The sequence below is a fragment of the Marmota marmota genome, unplaced genomic scaffold (genome assembly GCF_001458135.2).
Source record: "Marmota marmota marmota unplaced genomic scaffold, marMar, whole genome shotgun sequence".
Taxonomy (NCBI): domain Eukaryota; kingdom Metazoa; phylum Chordata; class Mammalia; order Rodentia; family Sciuridae; genus Marmota; species Marmota marmota.
The window spans coordinates 24,316,965-24,338,401 of record NW_026000005.1 but is presented as its reverse complement, the minus strand read 5'-3'; the positions used below and the strand labels follow the sequence as shown (position 1 = coordinate 24,338,401).

Sequence of the window (21,437 nt, the reverse complement as noted above, 5' to 3'; positions counted from 1 at the left end):
CTACTATCCCCCCTCCCTCCCCTCCCATCTTCTCTCTCTACCTCATCCACTGTAATTCATTTCTCTCCTTGTTTATTTTCCCATTCCCCTCACAACCTCTTATATGTAATTTTGTATAACAATGAGGGTCTCCCTCTATTACCATGCAATTTCCTGGTTTATTTTTGAAGCAAGATTGCCATGTTTCCACTCCTAGTTCCTACTGCTGTGCAAAGTTGGAAAACTTACTCTAATTCTCCAAGCCTCAGTTTTTAAATCTATAAAGTGGTGATAAGAACACCTTCACTAGAACAGGACACACTGAGTGAGAGGGCACTCATGCATGCAAAGTGCTTACTAACTCCATGCAGAGGGTGATCATGCCAAAAGTAATAAATTCTGTATATCTAATACAGCAGACATTTGATGAAATGTGGACCAAGTTTGTCCCTGATGGATATAAAAAGAGAAAAATCTCTATCCTTAAGATATCCTCTATCTTCTGCTGCTAGATGCTGCTGGTAACAAAGTCTGGTTTTATTTTGTCCATCTTCCAAGTGTGATGGTACCTACATATTATTCTGATAATTTCTGGAAGGGTATTCTGAGATGGGATTAACATTTAAAATCAGCAGACTAGGTAAAAGAGACCTCTTTAATGTTGGTGGGCCTTACCCAGAAAGCTGGGGGAGGAGGGCAAAGTAGAATACAAAGGCTGGCATTCCCTATGTTAGAGGGAATTCCGCCCACTTGACTGCTTTTGAACCCAAGTATCAGCTTTCTTCTGCCTTTGGACTTGAAGGAAAACAGCAGCTTTTCCTGGATCTCAAGCTGGCTGGCTTTGGATGAGAGCCACATCTTCAGTTTACTCGTCCCCAGTGTTTTGAGTTCAAACTAGAAGCACAATATCAGCTTTCTGGGGTCTCCGGGTTGCTAACCCCTCTGTAGATCTTGGGATTTGTCAGCTTCCCTGACTGTGTGAGCCAATTCCTTTCAAATCTACTTAGATATACACCTACACCATGTTGCTTCTTGTTTGTGGCCCTTGTTGTTTGTTTTCAAGAACCCTGATGAATACATTGAGCAAGGATTTGCTTCAGCTCTCCCCAGGCCTTCTGCCTGGTGGAAGCAGTGATGACATATCTTGGGAATGAGGAAGCTAGAGCTCTGATAAGCAGGTGTGACAGGTAGAAAAGCACAATGAGCAAAAGTAGTGAGCACAGCCCCCTGCACCTTCACCCACTGGGATCTGGCAATTTGGTGGTAGTGGTATCAGACCAGTAGCCAGAGACTTGCTAAGAAAAAGAGAGCAGAAGGACTGTACTATAAATAGGGACCTGGGGCATATCCTTTCTGCTGGCTTGAATCTTTTTGTCTGCAACCTCTTAGTCCATTGTTCACACTGGCAGTAAGCTGGTGGTGATCAGTTAACTTGCTTGCTCAAAAAACTTAATTATAGACAGTTGCCTACAAAATAAGTGTCTGTGGCTTTGGCAGCCAAATTCATCTTCTATCACACATTAGCTACCCAAGACTATGTACCCTGACCACACCCCTGAGCTTGCCTGCTGTAGTGTCTTTGCTCATATAATTATAAAATCCATTCTATCTGTCAAATTCTTACCCTTCTCCTAGGGTTCACCTCAAATATCACCTTATCTATAAAACATCCACTGGTCTTAGGATAGGTCATTGACTTTACAAAAGTGGCAGAAAATATTCTCTTCCTGGTTATATAGAAAGATACCATGTCTCCATCCTCTCTCCCCTAGACTAATTCTTGCCAATGGAAGTGAGTTGCTATGGTTAGTATCATTCCCAGCCTCTGAGGTTAAGAGAGGGTGCACCTTCTCCACTCTGCCACTCCCTGTAACTACCACCCAGGAGCCCAATGAAAAGGTGCAAGAAGCCTGCCCAGCCACCAACAGAAGGAGTTTAGGTCCCTTAATCACTGCCAGGAGCACAGCACTAATGAAGCACTCTTCTCCTGCCAAGCCCTACTGTGCTGTGGCCAAGGAAGGTGCATCAGGGTCTTCTTCTACCCCTCAACATACTGGTTTATCTATTACTTAATATTATACAGAGTAATTCCTCCTGTATATCATTTATTGAATGCTACCTGTGTAATGAGCCATTTATTGACTTACCAAGCTATCATGTATTCATCTATATTTCTCTTACTAGATTGGAGATAACTTCCTCTTTGTCCTCTCCTTTCTCTTCTCCCTCCCCTTCTGTGTCTCTTCTGTAGCTATTTTAAGTTTTGAAGCATTTTTTTGTTTGTTTGTCTTACAATCATTAACTTTACTGCATTCATATGACCCACCTGTTTTTTTTTTCTTAAAGTGATAATGGTACAGAGGTAAGTATCTTATTTTTTTATTTAATATTTTTTAGTTGGTAGTTGGACACAATTATTTTATTTACTTATATTATGTGGTGCTGAGGATCTTATATGTTGACTCTATGTCCTTGGTTCGGTTTTAAATAACATATTATGATGCTGTAAAAATTTTTTTTTTCTCTTGATTCAAACATTTTTGGTTAAGCTCTGAGTTAGTATGAAAGTCTGAAATTCTCATATCCTACAAATTTTATAGATATCATTGAGTGTACAAGGTGATTGTTCAAGGTACATTCTTAATGGTAGATATCTCTTTGTACGTATTTATACATATCTGTGAATGTGGACAATTTGTCTTCTATTCACCACTTCAATAATGGTTAAATGGCTTTTCTTTTAATTACCATCTTTTCTTTGGTTGATTTTGTGGGATCCATCCTGCAAAAGTCAGATCAGAAAAGCTAGGTAAAAGAGACTAGGACTTTAGACAAAGGGTCAGCAAAGCTGTGGCCCTGATCTAAAACCATCCTACCATCTGGCTTTGCATGTAAAATTTTATTGAACACAGCCATGCTGATTTGTTTATTTATTGTTTATGACTGCTTTTGTACTCCTATGGCAGAGCCAAAATTTCTAACACAGAGACCGTGGCCCATAAAATCTGAAATATTGCTATCTAGCTCTTTAAAGACAAAGTCTGATGACCCCTGCTTCAGTCTCTTCTTGAGGGCAGTACGAGCACTGCATTTATCTTTCCATTCCTGATAGTGTATTCTGCACAGTGGAGGTATCCAATAAACATTAGTCAAATTGGAGAGTATAATCCAATTTCTGACCAGCACTGCAGAGGCAGTGGCTTCCATGGTACGGTGGGGTGGATGATGCTGTTTCCCAGGAGGCCTCCCATTAAGGAGAATGATGCCATTATGTGTCTCCTTAAAAGACTCCAGGGAATGATTTAGTGGGACAGGGCACAGAAACAAAACATCTGATTTGATGTGGGCAGCAAAGGCCTAACTCCGTGGGTGATGCTGATGCTGGGAAGATTGGGGTACTTGAGCTGAAAGTGGGAAGGAAGCAGGAGAAGAGCACAGAGGAGAGATGAGAGGGATGAAGGAGAGGAGTTAACAACCCAGACAACTGCACTTAGCCTGGTACTTGCCCTAGGGTAAGACCTGACAGTGAGATTCCTCAGAAAACAGAGTTGGCACCTCATTAACATTCAGATGCTTAGTGGGATTTTACATTCAACCTCTGGGACACAGCACCCATTCTTATTGCCATCTTGGAGCACCCCTCTTGCTCCATCCCCAGCACTGCTAGCAATTCTCCAACACAAATGTGAATTTCTACAAATGTTAGTTCTAAAAATGCCTTTTGTGTGTAACAGCTTGACAGGAATAAAAAATAAAATACCCAGCAAACTGTGGGTGGTATGCACTATTATTACAAAAATAGATGGAACACAGAATATCAACTTTGGATTTTTAAATATACAAAGGAAAGGAAAAAGGGAAAGAAAAAAAAGTTACTGTTTTGGCTGTACCAGTTCCTATCCTCATTAGATATTACACTTTGTCAAGTTAATCTTGTTTTTCTACATGAGGTCCTTAAAAAATAGGTGGCATGTGTCAATATTCAAGATTGATGAGTCTCGGTGGCCTGTTACCACCATCCATGGCCCAGAACTCAGTGACTCCCAGTAGTCCTCAAACCACAGAATATAAATGCAAAGGAAATGTAAAGCACAAAATTGTAAACTAGTATTGTATCACAGATCAACAGGGAATAATAGCAACTCGTTTTTAAATAATTAAGGGTTAGTGGGCTCACTTCTTGAGAGTGTTAGTTTTTAAAAAATTTTGTTAATTTGGAAAATCAAGGTGAAGAGGAACCTTGTGGGTTGCAGATCTGCATGGTGTTTTCACTGGTGTAAAAGTTGCTGGGCTGCATCTATGTCTCAGGAAGAAGAGAACAGATAAAACTCCCAGTGGTTGTCTGTGGCCACTTATACCCGTAGAATTCTTTGTTCAGTAGACATACAAGGCCTGAACATTTTATGGAAGCTCTAAAGTATTATCACACTTCATTTTAGCACATGCTTTGAGTATATTTTATTATTTACATTTTTTTCCTGGGTGGATCTTCTTTGGGGGGGAGGGGGCAGATACCTGGGATTGAACTCAGGGGCATTCAACCACTGAGCCACATCCCCAGCCGTATTTTGTATTTTATTTATAAACAGGATTCTCACTGAGTTGCTCAGTGCTTCATTTTTGCTGAGGCTGCCTTTGAACTCACGATCCTTCTGTCTTAGCCTCTGGAGCTGCTGGGATTAAAGATGTACTCTCAGCACTCTAGGTTTATGTTAACATGTTGACTAGTTTCATATTTTCATTGTTTTAGCTATCACTTCTTTTTTCTAAAGATATTACCCAGTTTACTTGAGCCTATCAATGTCCTCTAAAAATATTTGATAGATATCACCTCAGCATTGATATTTTTTAGATACTGAAAATGAACCAAGAAGGAGGTAATATGTCCAATGTTCCTTTGGATATTACTGATGAAATTAGAGACAAAACTCTAAACTCAGTCTCAGGCCCACATATTGCTTTAGAGTCAAATGCCAATCAAATTTTGTAAAGAGGAGACTTTTTAATACAGATGTCAGTGTTTGCTATCTTAACATGGGCATAGTTGGAAGAAGGCTGTTCTAGACTAAAAAACTTGCTGTTCCTTCCTGACTCTGTTACTACTGGGACTAAAGGTGTCAGAAGGAGATCTTGCTATTTATTATGGAGAAGACTTTTAATTTATTTAAGGTGAAAGACATATGGAGTACTTTTTTTTTTTTCCTGGATATAAAGTCAACTTAGGGACATTCTTAGTTTCAGATGTCAGGATTTTACTCATTTTGTGGGACCACTGAAAGTCAAGGGCATGAAAGGAAGTCAGAGAGACAGGAATTGAATCCAGCTCTGCCTGTATCAAGTATGCAGTTTTGGGTAAATTGTTTACTCTCCCTGACATTCTATTTCTTCATCTGTAAAATGAGGATAATAATATTAACCACTTTGAGTGTGCATGCAAATTGCTTAACACATATCTAACAGACAGTAAACACTTAATAAATGGCAACAGCTGTTGCTGCTACTCTCACTAAAAATGGGGGAATGTTTAAAAAAAAAACAGCATCCCATTTGGAAGAAACAATTTAATTCTAGAACAACCTCAGATTTATTCTGTTCTGATGGAGCTACACAGTTAAATTTTTGTAACATCTTAAATATCCAAAATATAAGGGATTGATTATGTAGTTCACTCAATAAAATAATATGTCACTAACTGAATGTGAAGCTGTAGAAGAATATTCAGTGACATAGTAAGATGCTCATAATGTGCTATAAATTAAAAAACTAATTTCTTAAACATCACCTATAGTATATTTCCTTTTAATTTCATTTTATGTACACATATTTGCATGAAGAAAGACTTGAAAGATACACATAAAAATGTTATTGATTAAGATCTGTGATAGAAAGAAGTGTGAGTGATATTAAATTTTCTTTTTATTGCTTTTCTCTAAATTTTCTACAATGAATATGTATTGCTTTTGCAATATAAAGAATGAAAGTTATTAAGGAAAAGAGATATGGGGAGATAAAACAATTTTCTTGATGACCCGAAGTATAATTTTTGAAAGCCGAGGAAGAAAACTTAGGGTTTTATTTATTTTTTTTTAACATCCAGTGCTCTACTAGAAATGTGATCTGTACCAGATAATGAGAGAAAGTGTAGCAAGACAATAACAAGAACATTCCAACTGCTATGTTAGGAACTCAGATTGTGCTATTTAACTACTTGCCACAGCTTAGAAGTGAGCATAAATCTGTGAGCCACATTATGACCATTTCATGGTTTAATGTAAGTCCATACATTTTTAAAGTTACAATGATAACATCCCAGATCAAAAGATCTTAAAAAAAAAAAAAATAACAGTTTGCCTTCAGTTTGCCATTTTGATTCTCTAGTCATGGTTTGTTTTATATATAACCCTGCATGTTTGGGGCAGCAAGCAAAAAAACTGTCACTTAAACTGGCGGCCTTGCCAGGAATCTGATTCACAAGTTCTGAGTCAGCATTCCCACCCATCTCAGCACTCTGAGTAAGGAAGTCTGCTCTTAGTCTAATTAACTCCTCGATGCCCCCACCCCACCACCGCCATCGCCTTTTTTTTTTTTTTTAAACATAAAAGTACTGTTTTCTCACTTCATTCACAGGGGAAGAAAATGGATAGAATCTTACCTTTCTGTTTATCTTGTGGATTGTAAGTGCCAAACTGATGCAATATACTATCATTTCGCTTGGAGGTGCTTAAAGTGTTTTGACAGTTCTCAAAGCATGGCTTGGAAAATGCCCCACACTCTGCAGGCTCCTAAGGGATAAAAATTAAAATTACATTTTCCTTTTTAATGTTCCAACTTGGTCAACTTTAGTAGAGCAAAAGAATGATCAAGTCTTTCAAGAGTCTCTAGTATATAAGTCTTTGACGGTAGAAACTCAAAAAGGCCCTGTGGGTATAAGAATTTTTTGAATATGAAATTAAAAATACTGACAATGTGGTGTTAAGGATTAGGAATCCTGATAGCCAACACAAAAGAGGATTAACTTTATTATTCTTTTCCCCACTTACAACTGGCTTCTTTCAAATTTTCTTCCATCTGGGAGTACAGCTTGTGACAGTGTCAATACAAGTACACAGTTCATGCCAAGGGTGTTTCTCTGTCAACCAGCTGGTTCCTCTCTCCCCCTCCCTCTCTGCCACTACCCAGTCTCTCTTTCTCCCCACTTGAGTGCATATGCTCCAGGACAAGTCGGAACCAAAGCAAGTTGTGTCCCCCAGATATGAGGTCTTTGGCCAGGAGCTGAAATAAACCGTAGTGACAATGCCAGAGACTGCTTCTCCTAAGAGCTTTTACTCCCTCCACCGGCATATTTCCCCTTCCTATTTAGATTCTGACAGTCTGTAAACAAATTCACAGTTTTCTCAAAACTGCAGTATCCAGAATAACACCCCCCAAGCCATCTTGCACAGGAGCTGAAGAAGTAATAGGAAGCAGGTGATTACAGAGAACTCCAGCTAATTTTTTTTTTTTTTTTTTGAAGAGGACCGAGGCATAGAGAACTGGGTCTTGCTCTTGCTCATCTTATTTTTCTCCCTAACAGATTTCAAGGAAGAAAATAATTTGGAAGTCATTTCATAGCTGTTCCCTTGACCATTTGTGAGCTGAACATGCCACAAAACAGAGTCCCAATCTGATCCCCAGAGCTCTTTCCATCTGGGAAAGCATTTGTCGGAAACAATGCGTTTGATTTCTATTTTTCCTCTTTAGTTACAAAAATTCAGTGTCTAAACAAAATATTTAAAGCTTTCAATTTATGCATTGTTAATAATTAAAATTTTTCTGTTGCTAAAGGTCCTTTAGCTTTTTAACACTTCTCCCACACCCAACATGTCACCCTTTGCCTCCATACTGCTAGTCAAACCAAGCCAGGTACAGGAGGCAAGCCACTCCTGAAAACAGGACAGGAAGGGATGGTGCAACTTGCCTAGCACAGCCTTGTGTTTTTATTTAACAATAACAACATGGGAGAAAAAAAATTTCTGCTTTCCCAGCTCTTTGATAAATGACACAATCGATATCCCAACAACTGATCAGTAACCAGTCTAATTAAAGTATTCAGCCTGTAAAATAGAGCTGTCGTGGAGCCCTCCATTAGTGTCCCAGCCAATAAAACACATAATGGATTTTTAAACATATTCAGCTTCTACCAAGATGAGCTGGCAGCAGGGAGGAAAATGTTTTGGGGAAAGAGAAAAACAAAACCAGGTCATAACCCATTTTTTAATACCAAGTCTCTAGGCTCAAATAGAATTACCATTGAACCTGAAGCTCATCCTTTGAAAAACATGTTTCTATTTAAAATGATTTTGATTCAATCAAGGGCTCATTATATATTCTTCCCTAGGTTCTCATCAAAACTGTTTACATATCTTATACAACTAGGTAAGGAGGGAACTGCTCCCCGCCACAACAACAACTTTATATTTTGACTTTTCTTAAGTAGCTTCTTCAATTTTTAAAATATCAATATAATGTTCAAGCAATCATTTGGCATTCTTGCCAAATCTGCCTAATTGCTCTGCCTGATTGTCTGAGCTGTGATGAGACCTTTTTAGGCTATATATGCTTTTTTATTGTACTGGAGGGCACAGGAGAATACACCACAAACACAAGTGCGCAACATATGCTTTGACACAGTAACACATAGATTTGGGAGATCAAATAGCTGCAATTTTTTTTTCAAATTTAATAATGATAAGCTGTACATTAGGCTTCTGTCTTTATAAGAAATAATACTCTTTAATCTTCATGGGTACCATAGAGAGTCTCAAAAGCTGAGAGTCAAGTGCCTGCTCATTCCCCACGGAAAGCATGTAAATATTAGGAAAAGAAAATGGATCTTGTTTAAATGTCCTCATAAAAATTGCTTTTTGCCCCAGTTCTTATTCCCGATCGATTCCCTGGTGAATGATATTAGCAAGACACTTCTGAGGATGGGCAATGAACTGAAAGTTAATACTTTCTTCTGATGGAATAATGTCAATCCACTGCAGACTGTGGAAATTAAGATGAAAATATCTGATGTAAAGGTGAATGCAAATAGTAAAGAGTTCCAACTCCATGAGCCAAAATGTATGACACCTATGCTGTACATTCACACATATTTTAGAAAGAGACATGAATTAGGAAAGAGGAGATGTGGGGGCCTGGCTAAGTGTTTTAAGGTCACATTCTTTTCTTTTTTACCTTTTGCTGTCTACATGAGCATAATACTTTTGTGCTACATCTTACAGACTTTTCTGTTAGTGAGGTTTTTATTAAAATAAATCCTTAGGGAGTGCTAATATGCAGATACACAGAAGGGATGACTTAGGCCCCCCTAAGCCATCCTTCACACCTGTCTCCAACAAATGGGTTCCATGGAATCATAGGGCTCTAGAGGAAGAACCCAATGAAACCAGATGGAGCCACTTCTCTCATGGTAGGAAACAGTACATAAGGACCTTCTAACTGTGTACATTAAGTAAAGCCCATTAAATATTCATGGAAGACTCTGTCACTTAAGCAGACGCAAATGTGGAAAATGAGCTCCTTCATTATATATAGTCTCCAGTAATTGGCCAATTTACATTTATTTAACATCTACAAGGTTATATACAGAAGCATGTAAAAGGTACAATTACTCCTTTCCAATAGCTGATAATGTAACAAAAGAAGATACACTTTATAATTTTACTACTCAAGGCCTACTTACTCAGATGAAGAAGATCTCAGTTGCAATTTTTTTATTCATTGAACAATATTTATTATGTATCTATTATGCACTGGGAAATAAAGATCCATTAATGGATAAAACAGATAACAATATCTGTCATCTACAAACACTGAGCACTTAAGTATAAATGTATCTAGTCACAAAACCAGGAAAGGCAACCCTAGGATTTTAACCCCCAAATGCTAAACTTTACAGCGCAAGCTTTACACTTTCAGGAGCCCCATCATCATCTACTAGTTTACTTTGACAGTCCTGTTCATTTTTTAAATTTTAAGTGAAATTTATTATTAAGACTAGCATTTTATGTTGGTGCTCTTAATAGTATTCTATATGACTTTGCATTTAATTATATTACATAAACATTTTCTGGTCTTTGAGAATATCCTGATAAGATTATCTAGGATATGCTGATTTTTTTAGCATCTACTACTACTAATTTTTTCTTCTGATTTTTTCCTAAAATAATTATTAGGAACATTTAATAATTATTCTTTTATGTAAGAGAATATAATGCCTTAGGAATTTTTAAAATTTATATATGACAGTGGAATGCATTACAATTCTAGAAATATTTTATCCTTACATTTATTTGCTAGTGAAATATTTCTGATACTTAAAAATTTCACAAAGAAATCATGATTTAAAAAATCTTAGAAATAAGCCTTCAATCTTTTTTTTTTTTTAACAACTTGAAGTAAGCAGCTTGCTTAAAAGATCAAATTTTAAATTAGTAAGTCTAATTATCTATATGTAGATTATGGGGGAGAATATAGAAAACCAATTGTATTATAATGATCTTCCCTTAAAACATTGTACAAGTCTGATCAGGAAGGGATAGATATTGCTAGCATATCAACCAAAAAGCATATAAAAATAAGTCTAACTCTAGTAATTTCTAAATGAAAAAAACCCTAAAAAAGATGGACCTGTTATACTTGATAAAGAACTTACTTTATATGCACCTTTTCATACCTTATACTTAAAACACACAACCACCTGTTCCCCGAATTAGAGCCCTTTTAGGGTATATTTTCCCAGGCAGTGTCACCATGAGTCTACCTACCACACTGTTAATGGAAATTTGCATATTATGGTAGCCATTAGGCAATTTGCAAGGAAAATCAAGATTTGCATCACCTCCATTGGTCTCTCTGGTCTCCTAAGAATCACCAACTGGATCATCCCTCGAATGTTTCCCTCCATGGACATGGATCGTCTAAGTGTTTCCATAGCTTCATGGTTGGACTTTCCCAGAAGAGACTCCCCATTGACTGCAATCAGTTGGTCATTCATTCGTAGGCGACCATCCTAACACAGAGGAAAGAAAAATGGTATATAACAGAGAAAAGGGTGGTGATGACATGTCGTTGATTTGGGAGAAAGGTTTAAGTACATAAACGAGGAAGGAGGGAATTCCAGCTATTAGGAATAATTTATTTTCCATGGTAGAAAAATGTTCTGGAGCTTATCAGACAGTCACAAACACTAACAATAATGAATTGTGTGAAAGAATTTTTTAGAAACCTCAGAGGTTTGAGCTACAATATTTAGACCTTAATATAATGCCTCTTACCTAAGTCTTTGGCAAGCATACTAATCCAGCCTGAGTCTGCCATTGGTTCTGGCAGGGATAATGTTGCTGACTCAAGAGAAGGGGGTTTAGAGACAAACAGAAGTAGTCATATCCCTTGAAACAAGGGTTTACATTCCAGGCAGGGTGAGCCATCATGCTTAAATTGCTGCATTTTTTAAAGTAGTGGCATGTCTCCCTGATATCATTGCTATCTCTATTGAATGGTATTAAAAAAAAAAAAACCTTCATGTAATTTTTTCTAACACAAGAACAAAGTTGCTTGTCTGCTAATCTGAACAAGAACACTGTGGTATGCAGTGTGAAGGCCCAAGGCCCAAGTTCATATTTTCTAGCAAAAAGAGTTTGACCAAAGAAATCATCAAGCTTTCTCCAGGGACACCGTCTGAAGAGCACCTTTAACCAGCATCTCCTGGAAGGAACATTTTTTACCAAAGGCACAAAGAACCTCAGCCTGTGGACAGGTAGCCTAAACTCTGGGCTCCATCACTTTAAGGCCCTAATCATCTTCAAACAAATGCCTCTCATGAGCAGAAGTATATAGTAGTAGCTAAAAAACTGCTTTGCCTAGAAGACAACTCATGAGACATGTGTATTTCCCTGCCTGGTAGCCTGGGAGAAAAGATGCTTACAATGTCAAAATTCAGATAGGGGACATGCCATATACCTATTTTGCTCTCAGGCAGAAAGTTCTTTCATGAAGTACAGATAGAATTAGGCAATTATCATGCAGTTGCTACTAATAATATGACAGGAATCATAGTTCCACAATTTACCTTTTTTGAGAACTTTTTCATAAACTACCTCTTGTGATTTTCAGAGTCCAAGAAGTTAAGATAATTCATGTTTTTATAATTATTTTACAGAAGCAGAAAAGCAGTGTAACTTGCCCCAGATCACAAAAGCAAGGCACACAAAATTGACCAATTTTAGGTTCCACAAACTTTGGTTCTGTAGTCTTTCTGTTGTAGCTCCCTGTTACTTTCTCTAGGCTATAGTTTTGCAATAGTAGACTAGGAAAAAGAAAACTTTTTTTTTTTTGGTGGTGAAAAGTATCTGGGATCCATGCTCAAATTAGCAAAATGAAATGCAAAGGAAAAAACTTCCCTGAGAAATGAGAAAAACAGACATTACCATGAATAATAGAAACAAACCATATAGCCTTGGGAGAGAAATCCTGTGGGCAGGTTGATCAACTTGGACCAAAGCAGTAGCAGATGGCCAGAGGGAGTTGCTCTGCTGACAGCAGAGAAGAGAGAGACAGAGGGTGAGAACTGTTGCAGAAAACTAAAGTCCCTGCAGAGAGTCACTGCAAATGCCACCTGCTGGATGGGGCACTGGCCATGCAAAGTTATGGGGACCACCTACAAGAGTCCACACCCACCAAAGGGATCAAGAGAGAAGGGTATAAAATCAGATATGCAAGCTGTTGAAGTGGACTGCCTCAACAGAGCTTAATGTCCTCCCTCCCTTCCTCCCTCCCTCTTGTTTTCCCACTTCACTTAACCTTTACCCTCATTTGGAGCAAGTCTGGAAATGAGATTTACAGGAAAAGCTAAACAAGAAAGAAATCTCTTTTCTGTTATCCAATTTTGAGCAAGTCACTCAAAGAATAAGATTTGCTCCATGAAATGGGGCAAAACCAAAGCATCCTTAATAGCTTGGTCTGGTAAAGTGGAGGCACAGCTAGAGAATCTATTCTATTCATCGTAGGATGGAAGGAGGACTACAGGGCTAAAGCTAGTCACTACAAATCTTGTAGGGTGGCTGGAAATTGATGTGTGGATTTTAAAGAGGAGAGGAAGCAGAAGAATTGGATCAAGATCCCAGTGCTGTGAACAGGAAATGAGAATCTAGCGCTGAGCTTTATGGAGGTGTGGTCTTGGCAGAACACCTCAACAGCCTTGATAAGAAGAAGAAAGATGGGGATTAAAAGGGATGGAGGGAACAAAATCTGAACCAGAACCCACCTGGCAATTTCTCTCTGAAGTACCCGTCAAGGTCAGAGTGAAGAAACAGACTAGAGATGTGAAAATAGTTTTTGTAAAATTTCTTATCAGTTATTAAGTGAACTGATTATTTTTAAACACATTCTAAGCATGCAAAACTATATTCAAGTAAGATGTATGTACTATAACCAAGCCCCAAACAAAAAGACAGGTCAGTTCACCCCAGGGCAGCTGTATTTTTTTTTTTTTAAAAGACATTCACATTCATCACAAGTATCACTCGAGAGTTGTGGGCATGATAAAAATCCACACTCTCTCATTCCCAGTCTTGACTGTCCTGTTGCTATTGGTGTATGCTTTTTCTTTATAAGATAAATGATGGGTGATTTCATTAGTGGGGACGCCAGGAAGCTGTCTTAACATTTAGAATAGAATCACAGAGTTTAGCACTGGAAAGGTCCTTGGAGGTCATCTCATCATACCTTTTATGTTTACAGATGAATAATACAATGGCCAGAGAGAATGAGAAGCCATTTATCTAACACTTCTTAAGAGAAGCCACCACCATATACATTAGGACTTATTCAGCTAGTTGAGGTTTAAAGTTGGAATAGAAGAGTTCAAGTCCTGAACTCTACAGTGTTCTCCATTCCCTAAACCATTGTCTTCTACACAGATGACAATGACTAGTCACCAAAGGGGTGATACTTCAAGAAGAAGACTTTCAAAAGCAGCAAAGACAATTCTCTATTCATGTTTCCTGGAAGAGACACACACAGAGATGTGGATACAGGAAACAGTGCAGGGGATGGCAGGTAAGGAAGCAAGCTAGAGGAGGGGACATAGCTGGCTACTTACTAAGCTGTACATGACACATGCATACTACATCTAAAGTGAAGCTGATGCAACTCACTATTCAAACTCATCAAATATACCTAAAAATTGCATGTCTTTTTATTTAAAATATTTTCGACCAAGAAAGTTAGCCTTTTATGTATTTTTCTATTAATATTATGTTCAAGAAAATACTTAGAAATGAGAATATAAACTCCCAACTGACTTTATATAAATGAATTCAACTATACAAGGATGCTACTTAGTAGTTCTAGGATAGTTATTTCATTGCAATCTGGGCCATGCTTGAACATGTTAAAGGGGAAAAAATCTCTTTCTCACCTTAGGCTAAGTCCTCAGTCATGCTCCCCACCTTTGACACACTTTATAACTAACTCTTACCATTCTCCAGAAATGAGTAAAGGAAATTCTCAAAGAGAACAAAAAATGTTAAAGAGAGGAAGAAGAAGAAAGCAAAAGTCACTTAAGCAAGATAATCCAGGGAAAATAAAAACTAATATGAGATTTAGGTCTTCTTCATGTACTGAGATAGCGTCAAATCCCATCATCAGCCATAACTGGATATATCACAGGAAGAAGCAGCAAGCCTTTGAAGACCAGAAGCTTGAGTACCACATCTCCCTTGTGTTGAACACCTGATATAGGTCGGTCCTTGTGCAAATATTTTGCATGTTTTGCCCACTCACTTCTTCCAATGATCATGTGATATAAATAGTGCTCTCTATTATTTAAGAGATGTAAAGACATAGGCTCAGATAAATTATGTGATTTATAAAAGGGTCCTGGCATGACTGGCTCTCTTCGTCTGTAAAGTTAAGGGCATAACACCAGCAAACAGAGATGGTTTTAGCTCTTCTTTTCCTATTCAAAAAAATAAATGTTGGCAAGGATGTGGAAAAAAAGGATATACTCATATTGCTGATGGGACTGCAAATTGGTGCAACAAGTGGAGAGAAGTATGGAGATTTGTTGATAAAACTGGAATAACCATTTGACCTAGTTGTCCCACTCCTCTGAATATAGGCAAAGGATTTAAAATCAGTATACTACAGTGACACAGCCACATCAATGTTTACAGCAGCTCAATCCACAACAGCTAAGCAATGGGGCCAACCCAGGTACCTTTCAATAGATGAATGGATAAAGAAAATGTGGATATATACACAATAGAGTATTACTCTGTCATAAAGAAGAATGACTTTATGACATTTGTTAAGTAAATGGATGGATCTGGGGACTATCATGCTGAGTACAATAAAACAATCCCAAATAATCAAAGGTTGAATGTTTTCTCTGATATGTGGAAGCTAACCCCCATGGGGGGAGGGTGGAGAATAGAAATTCAGCAGAGTAGACAAAGGGGAATGCAGGGAAGGGAGAGGGATAGGAAAAGGAAAGACCGTGGAATGAATCTGACCTAATTTTCCTATGTACATGTATGAATATATCACAGTAAATCTCACCATCATGTACATCCACAAGAAATTAATTTTAAAAAAATCTATGAGTAAATGGCAGAAGACTCAGTAGGGGAAAGGCAGCAGGAGGTAGGAGAGGGAAGGGGAAGGTGAGGTCCTGGGGACTGAATTATAACAAGATGTATTCCATGCTTTTATAATTATGTCAGAATGGATTCTACTGCCACGTATAACTGAAAAGAACCGAAGGGGGGAAAAAGAAGAAGTGATAACATAAGTCATATTTTTGGCAGTGTCAGGTCTAAATGCAGAACACAAATTATATGTCTTGTGACCACAGCACATTTCTTTATACCAAGTGATCTAAAATAAAACTGTTTTAACCTCCCCTCCAATAAAAATTTTTAAAAATAATCAAGTTAAGCATGTACCTATTATGTTACATAGTAATTGTGCTAAACACTTTAGATGCACAAGGCAATTTAACCCTTACACCAACCCTGCACATTTTAGTCTGTGGCCCCACTTTCTAAAAGAAGAAATTGAGACACAGAGAGGTTAAATGAATTGTTCTAAATCGTGTTTCTGTGACAAGATTAGTGTGGGTTACTCTGGAGTCCAAATTTTCAACCACTTTGTAAGCGATTCTTAATCTTTATATGTTCTTAGATCCCTTTGAGAATTTAATAAAGCTACAGATCCTCATCTCTTAAAAGCAAATATTTACAACAGGGTTTCTCCACAATTGCACATTTGGGCCAGATAATTCTGTGTAATGAGGCGCTGTCATGTAGGTTGTAGGATGTTTCATGTGCCCTCTGAAGCACACCATCAACATCCAATGGTCCCACAACCTTGTAATTCAGCCTCTGGTATTCAGTGGTGCCCGAGGACTACCTCTCCATGATTACTGATGACACTGTGTGGCTTAATCCACGCCTTGAGGCCAATACTTTTGTAAGACCCTCTACCTCTGAAGTTCCAATGAATAAATAGGGGAGAGTAAGAAAGCAAAGGCAAAGAGCTGGCCTCTGCAGAATTTGAGAGACACATGAGGGAGAGGGCTGGGTTTCCCAGGCATAGCTGGCTATGGCCCAAGCACAGTCCACATCAGTCCAGGGTGTTGAGAGGATTAATCATGAACAGATGTTGGCTCCTGCCTCTGCCTGTTTCTAATAGAGCCCTTAGTAAGGGCTCCTGGGATGTTATCAACACCCAGAGCCCAAGCCCAAAGTCAGACTTCAGACTGTAGAGCCAATGTTCCCTGGAGTAAGGTAGGATGCCTAGGAAGGTGGCATCTGACTTAGGCAGATGGTCATCGTGTACAAGTCCTTCTCAAGGCCCTAAAATCACTTCATACCAACATCTGCTTACAGTATTTTTTGAAAGAACAAGACAAAAACCAAACCAACCTACAAAAGCACATTACGTTACAGATTTTAATGATCTAACTTCACTTAAAAACAATAGTAATGAAAAAACAAGAACAAATTAGAATTTTTTAAAGAACAGTTTTCAAAACAGGAGAATAGAAGGAAGTTGGCAGCACTAGAACATGTACAGTCTCATTTTATAGCATCTGCCTACCTTACCACATGTTTCACATCATCTGCTTTAACATGATTTTGGCCTACATGAAGAGGACCACTCTGCCCAAGCAAAGAGGCCTGTTTTCCAAGAACAACACTGCATTCTGGTGCATGTGACTTGGCCTGAGCTTTTCCTTCTGTCCAGAGCATCCTTTACATTCCCAAGTACCTGCGGAGTGTCTCCATATCCTTCCAGCTAGGCTCAGAGGCTGGCTTACCTTCACACTTGTCTTTCCAGCAGAAAATGATGCCTCCTCATCTCAATACCCATGATCCTTCACACACTTGTCTATCATAGCCCTTAACACATTCAAGTTGCTTATGTATTTAATTCATTATGCTACTGGCTTCCTAGATTATTGAATGAGTAGTTGTAGGTTTTCTGTCTCTAGACAACTACATATTGCCAAACTTGTTCCAGATGTTCAAGAAGTGCTTGCTAAATTGAGGCACTTGAAAAGTCTTTCAGTCAGGCATTTTGGACCTGGTGTAAGTTTCATCTACAATGAACAAATTATTTGATTTGCAAACCATGACTATGAAGGATCCATGAACCCAGGTTTCTTGAATATCTGAGCACATATTCATAGAAGCTTTATAATTCTGCAAGCGAAGCCTGATTGCTTTCCATGTACTGCCTCTATCTCCAAGTATTCAGCTATTGTGAAAATTTAAATCTACTTATTTAATTCTGTTATCATTTTAAGAGCCTCACTCCATTTCTATGGAGCAAACCCACAAAGTCCCAGCAGCATATCATCTGTGGCCTATGAAACTTTTTTTTTTGAAAGGTTACTGAAGGATTTTTTTTTTTTTTTTAATAGCATTGGGACATACATAATCAAAACCATTTTGATACAATGCTTTCAAAGTATGGTCTAATCCTTTTCACTAAAAACTCCTTTTGGAAAAATACATGGCATAAATAAGCAGATTGCAACTTATAGACTTTACTATAGCCACACTGAATTTTATAATTTTCTCAGCAAGAAAGTTTAAGGAGCCCTGATTTTGAAACATCAGAAACATTCACGGGCCTCTGACGCAGTAATATCATTCTAGGCTTGTACATTTTTTCTGTTTCCTGTAATTTCAGTTTCCCCTTGATCCCTTCTTATCTCCTTTCTGATTTTCTGCTCTCAGTTTACTTTGGCCTAGAAAAACAGAATAGAAAAAAAAAAAAAAAAACCTTACTAAGGCATATGTGTTATATAGAAATCAGGAATATTCTGAAGGAGTACCTAATCAGATTAGAATCTCAGAGGTCTCTTCAATGTATTCAAAATTATCTTATTTACTATTTCTTTTTTTTTAAATTTTAAAATTTGTTTTAATTAGTTATACATGATAGTAGAATGCATTTATGCACTTTGATATATCATACATAGGTGGGATATAATTTCTCATTTTTCTGAGTGTACATGTTGCAGAATCATATTGGTCATGCAGTCACATATATACATATGGTAATAATGTCTGCTTCATTTTATTATCTTTCCTATCCCCACATCCCCTCTCCTATCCTCCCTTCACTTCCCTTTACCTAATCTAATGTAATGCTCTTCTTTCCTAGTGCCCCCTACCCACCCACCCCCGCCTTATTGTGAATCAGTATCTGCATATTAGAGAAAACATTTGGCCTTTGGTTTGTGGGATTGGCTTATTTCGCTTAGCATGATATTCTCCAACCCCAACCATTTACTAGAAAATGCCATCATTTCAGTCTTCTTTAAAGCTGAGTAATATTCCATTGAGTATATATACCACATTTTCTTTATCCATTCATCTACTGAGGGACACCTAGGTTGGTTCCATAGTCTAGCTATTGTGAATTGAGCTGCTATAAACATTGATGTGGCTGAGTCACTATAGTATGCTGATTTTAAGTCCTTTGGGTATGAACCAAGGAGTGGAATAGCTGGGTCAAATGGTGGTTCCTTTCCCAATTTTCTGAGGAAATCTCCATACTGCTTTCCATAGTGGTTGCACCAATTTGCAGCCCCACCAGCAATGTATGAATGTACCTTTTCCCCCACATCCTCACCAACATTTATTGTTGCCTGTATTCTTGATGATTGCCATTCTGACTGGAATGAGATGAAATCTTAGAGTAGTGTTGATTTGCATTTCTCTAATTGCTAGAGATGTTGAACACTTTTTCATATATTTGTTGATAACTGTATTTCTTCTTCTGTGACGTGTTTGTTCAGTTCCTTAGGCCATTTATTGATTGGGCTATTTGACTTTTTGATGTTAACTTTTTAAGTTCTTTATATATTTTAGAGATTAATGTTTTATTGGAGGTAGATTTGAAAAAAATTTCTTCTTGTTTGTTATATTTATACACCATGCTCCTGTTTTATGAAAACTAAAAATTAATCACTAGAACAATAGCCTGAACTAGGACTGAAAAAAAAAAAAAGCTAGAACAAAACTCTGAACACAGGATTAACTCACCATGTACAATATAAATACTAATAATTTAAAAATGAATATACCTTATGAAGGGAAAGTGTGTTAGTCAGTTTTCCACCACTATAACAAATATCTGAGATAATCAACTTGTAAAGAGGAAAGGTGTATTTTGGCTCATGGTCAATGAGTCCTGCTGTTTTTAAGGCCTGTGGTGAGGCAGCACATTATGGAGGAGCATTTAGTAGAGCAAAGCTGATCCATGTCGTGGCCCAGATGCAAGAGAGAAAACTAGGATGAGTCCAGGGTCCCACAGTCGCCTTTGGGACTTGTTCTCAATAACCTGAAGCCCCCCTACTAGATCTAACCTGTTAAAGGTTTTATTTCTCCACATCATCTCCTGGGATCCAAACCTCTAACACATGGGCTTTGAGGGGTTGGGGGAGATTCAAGGTCTAAACAATAGCAAAAAAATACTATTTCGATCCAAAGCATCATCATCTTGGTATATCAAGTTTAGATGATAATATCCTTTTCATTATGACCATAAATTCTTATGTTTTTCAATCCCAATAGACAATCATGGAGTTCAAAATACATATCAAAATGATGTAGAGTTTCCAAAATGTTATTTAGCACAATCTAAATGTATTGCTTATTTGTATTTTCATGTAAAAAATAAAAATGCAAACGTGATAAAGATCAGCAAGTAAAACAAGGATGGATGCTGGTATTGTGAGATATTAGAATTAATGTTGTATTTTTATAAAGTAGCTCCGACTGTGCAAAATTAATAAATGATAAACCTAGCTATATGAATTAATATGTCAATGTATTTGGCTTTTAGACAAACAAAATTGGTTAAAATGTATTTTTCTTATATTGAAGTTAGTAATTTTCTTTTTCTAAAGGAAAAAAAAACTTACTTGCTATTTAGCTATTATTAATTTATGAATTTATTTTTCAGGCAAAGTTCCTGCCTTTAGCTGTTCAAAAAACGTATGACATCTTTGTGGTTAGGGCTGCAACGTTAGCGTTGAGCTTCTTACCATTAAGGATTTGCAATGGAGGTTTTTACACCCCCAGACTGGTCTTTTTGTCAGAGCAAAAGCTTAAAAGACACTGACTACCAGTAAGGAGCCTCAAAGTTCCTTCACCAGTAGAAAATGTTATCAATTTTAAGAAAAATGGAGAGTTGAAGAAATCATTTAACATTAGTGTTCCTTAAAAAGCTGTCCCTTTTATCTTCCCTTGGATTCATTAATTATAGATACACCACATGATTTATAGATACTGGCAGAGATGGAGGTGGAAATTACTCACACTGGGAACTCTGACCAGACTCCTGTTAAGAGGGCTGGAGGCTGTTAAGTGTTCCATATTACAAAAAGACATAAGATTCAGGATTAAGCAACATGTTCTTGTATATTCTATGGCTGTGCATGTTCTCTGCCCCCCAAATCAGTTTGGTCCTTTACACATATTAGGATTGACTTGCATTAGTTAAAATTCTTTTACCCATGACTAAATAGTGTAGACTATGAAATTCTCCATCTTTCAGAAAGAGCATCCCAAATTTCCTAAGCACACAAGAATCAAATTACTTAAATTATGTCTGTTTCATATTCTGAGTGCATACATTTGCAATTAGCTATGTCAGGCATTTTTCTTTCATTTAATTTCATCATCATCAAGTAGTATTTATTAAGCAAAAACTGGCTAATTAATTTTCTACAGAATAACAGATATTCTTACATTCATTCTATTTAAGAGTCTTATCTACCTGATACACGGCATTTTTTTTTCTTAGCAAAAACTACCTTTAAATTTAAATTTTTATCTGATTATATCAAGGTTCCAATAGGACACATTCCACTCCCACAGTCACCATAGTCA

General features: G+C 37.4%; 1 protein-coding gene across 4 annotated transcripts in view; it reads right to left on the bottom strand.

Annotated features, from left to right (window-relative positions):
- Nucleotides 1-21,437, bottom strand: part of Pard3b (par-3 family cell polarity regulator beta) — a 981,002-nt gene that overhangs the window by 399,913 nt on the left and 559,652 nt on the right. For all 4 annotated transcript variants that reach the window (XM_048808385.1, XM_048808386.1, XM_015481294.2 and 1 more), the window contains 2 exons: nucleotides 10,865-11,035; nucleotides 6,632-6,761 (listed from right to left, as the gene is read on the bottom strand). In XM_048808385.1, coding sequence (XP_048664342.1) covers nucleotides 6,632-6,761; nucleotides 10,865-11,035 — 301 coding nt within the window. The remainder of the gene's footprint in view (nucleotides 1-6,631; nucleotides 6,762-10,864; nucleotides 11,036-21,437) is intronic.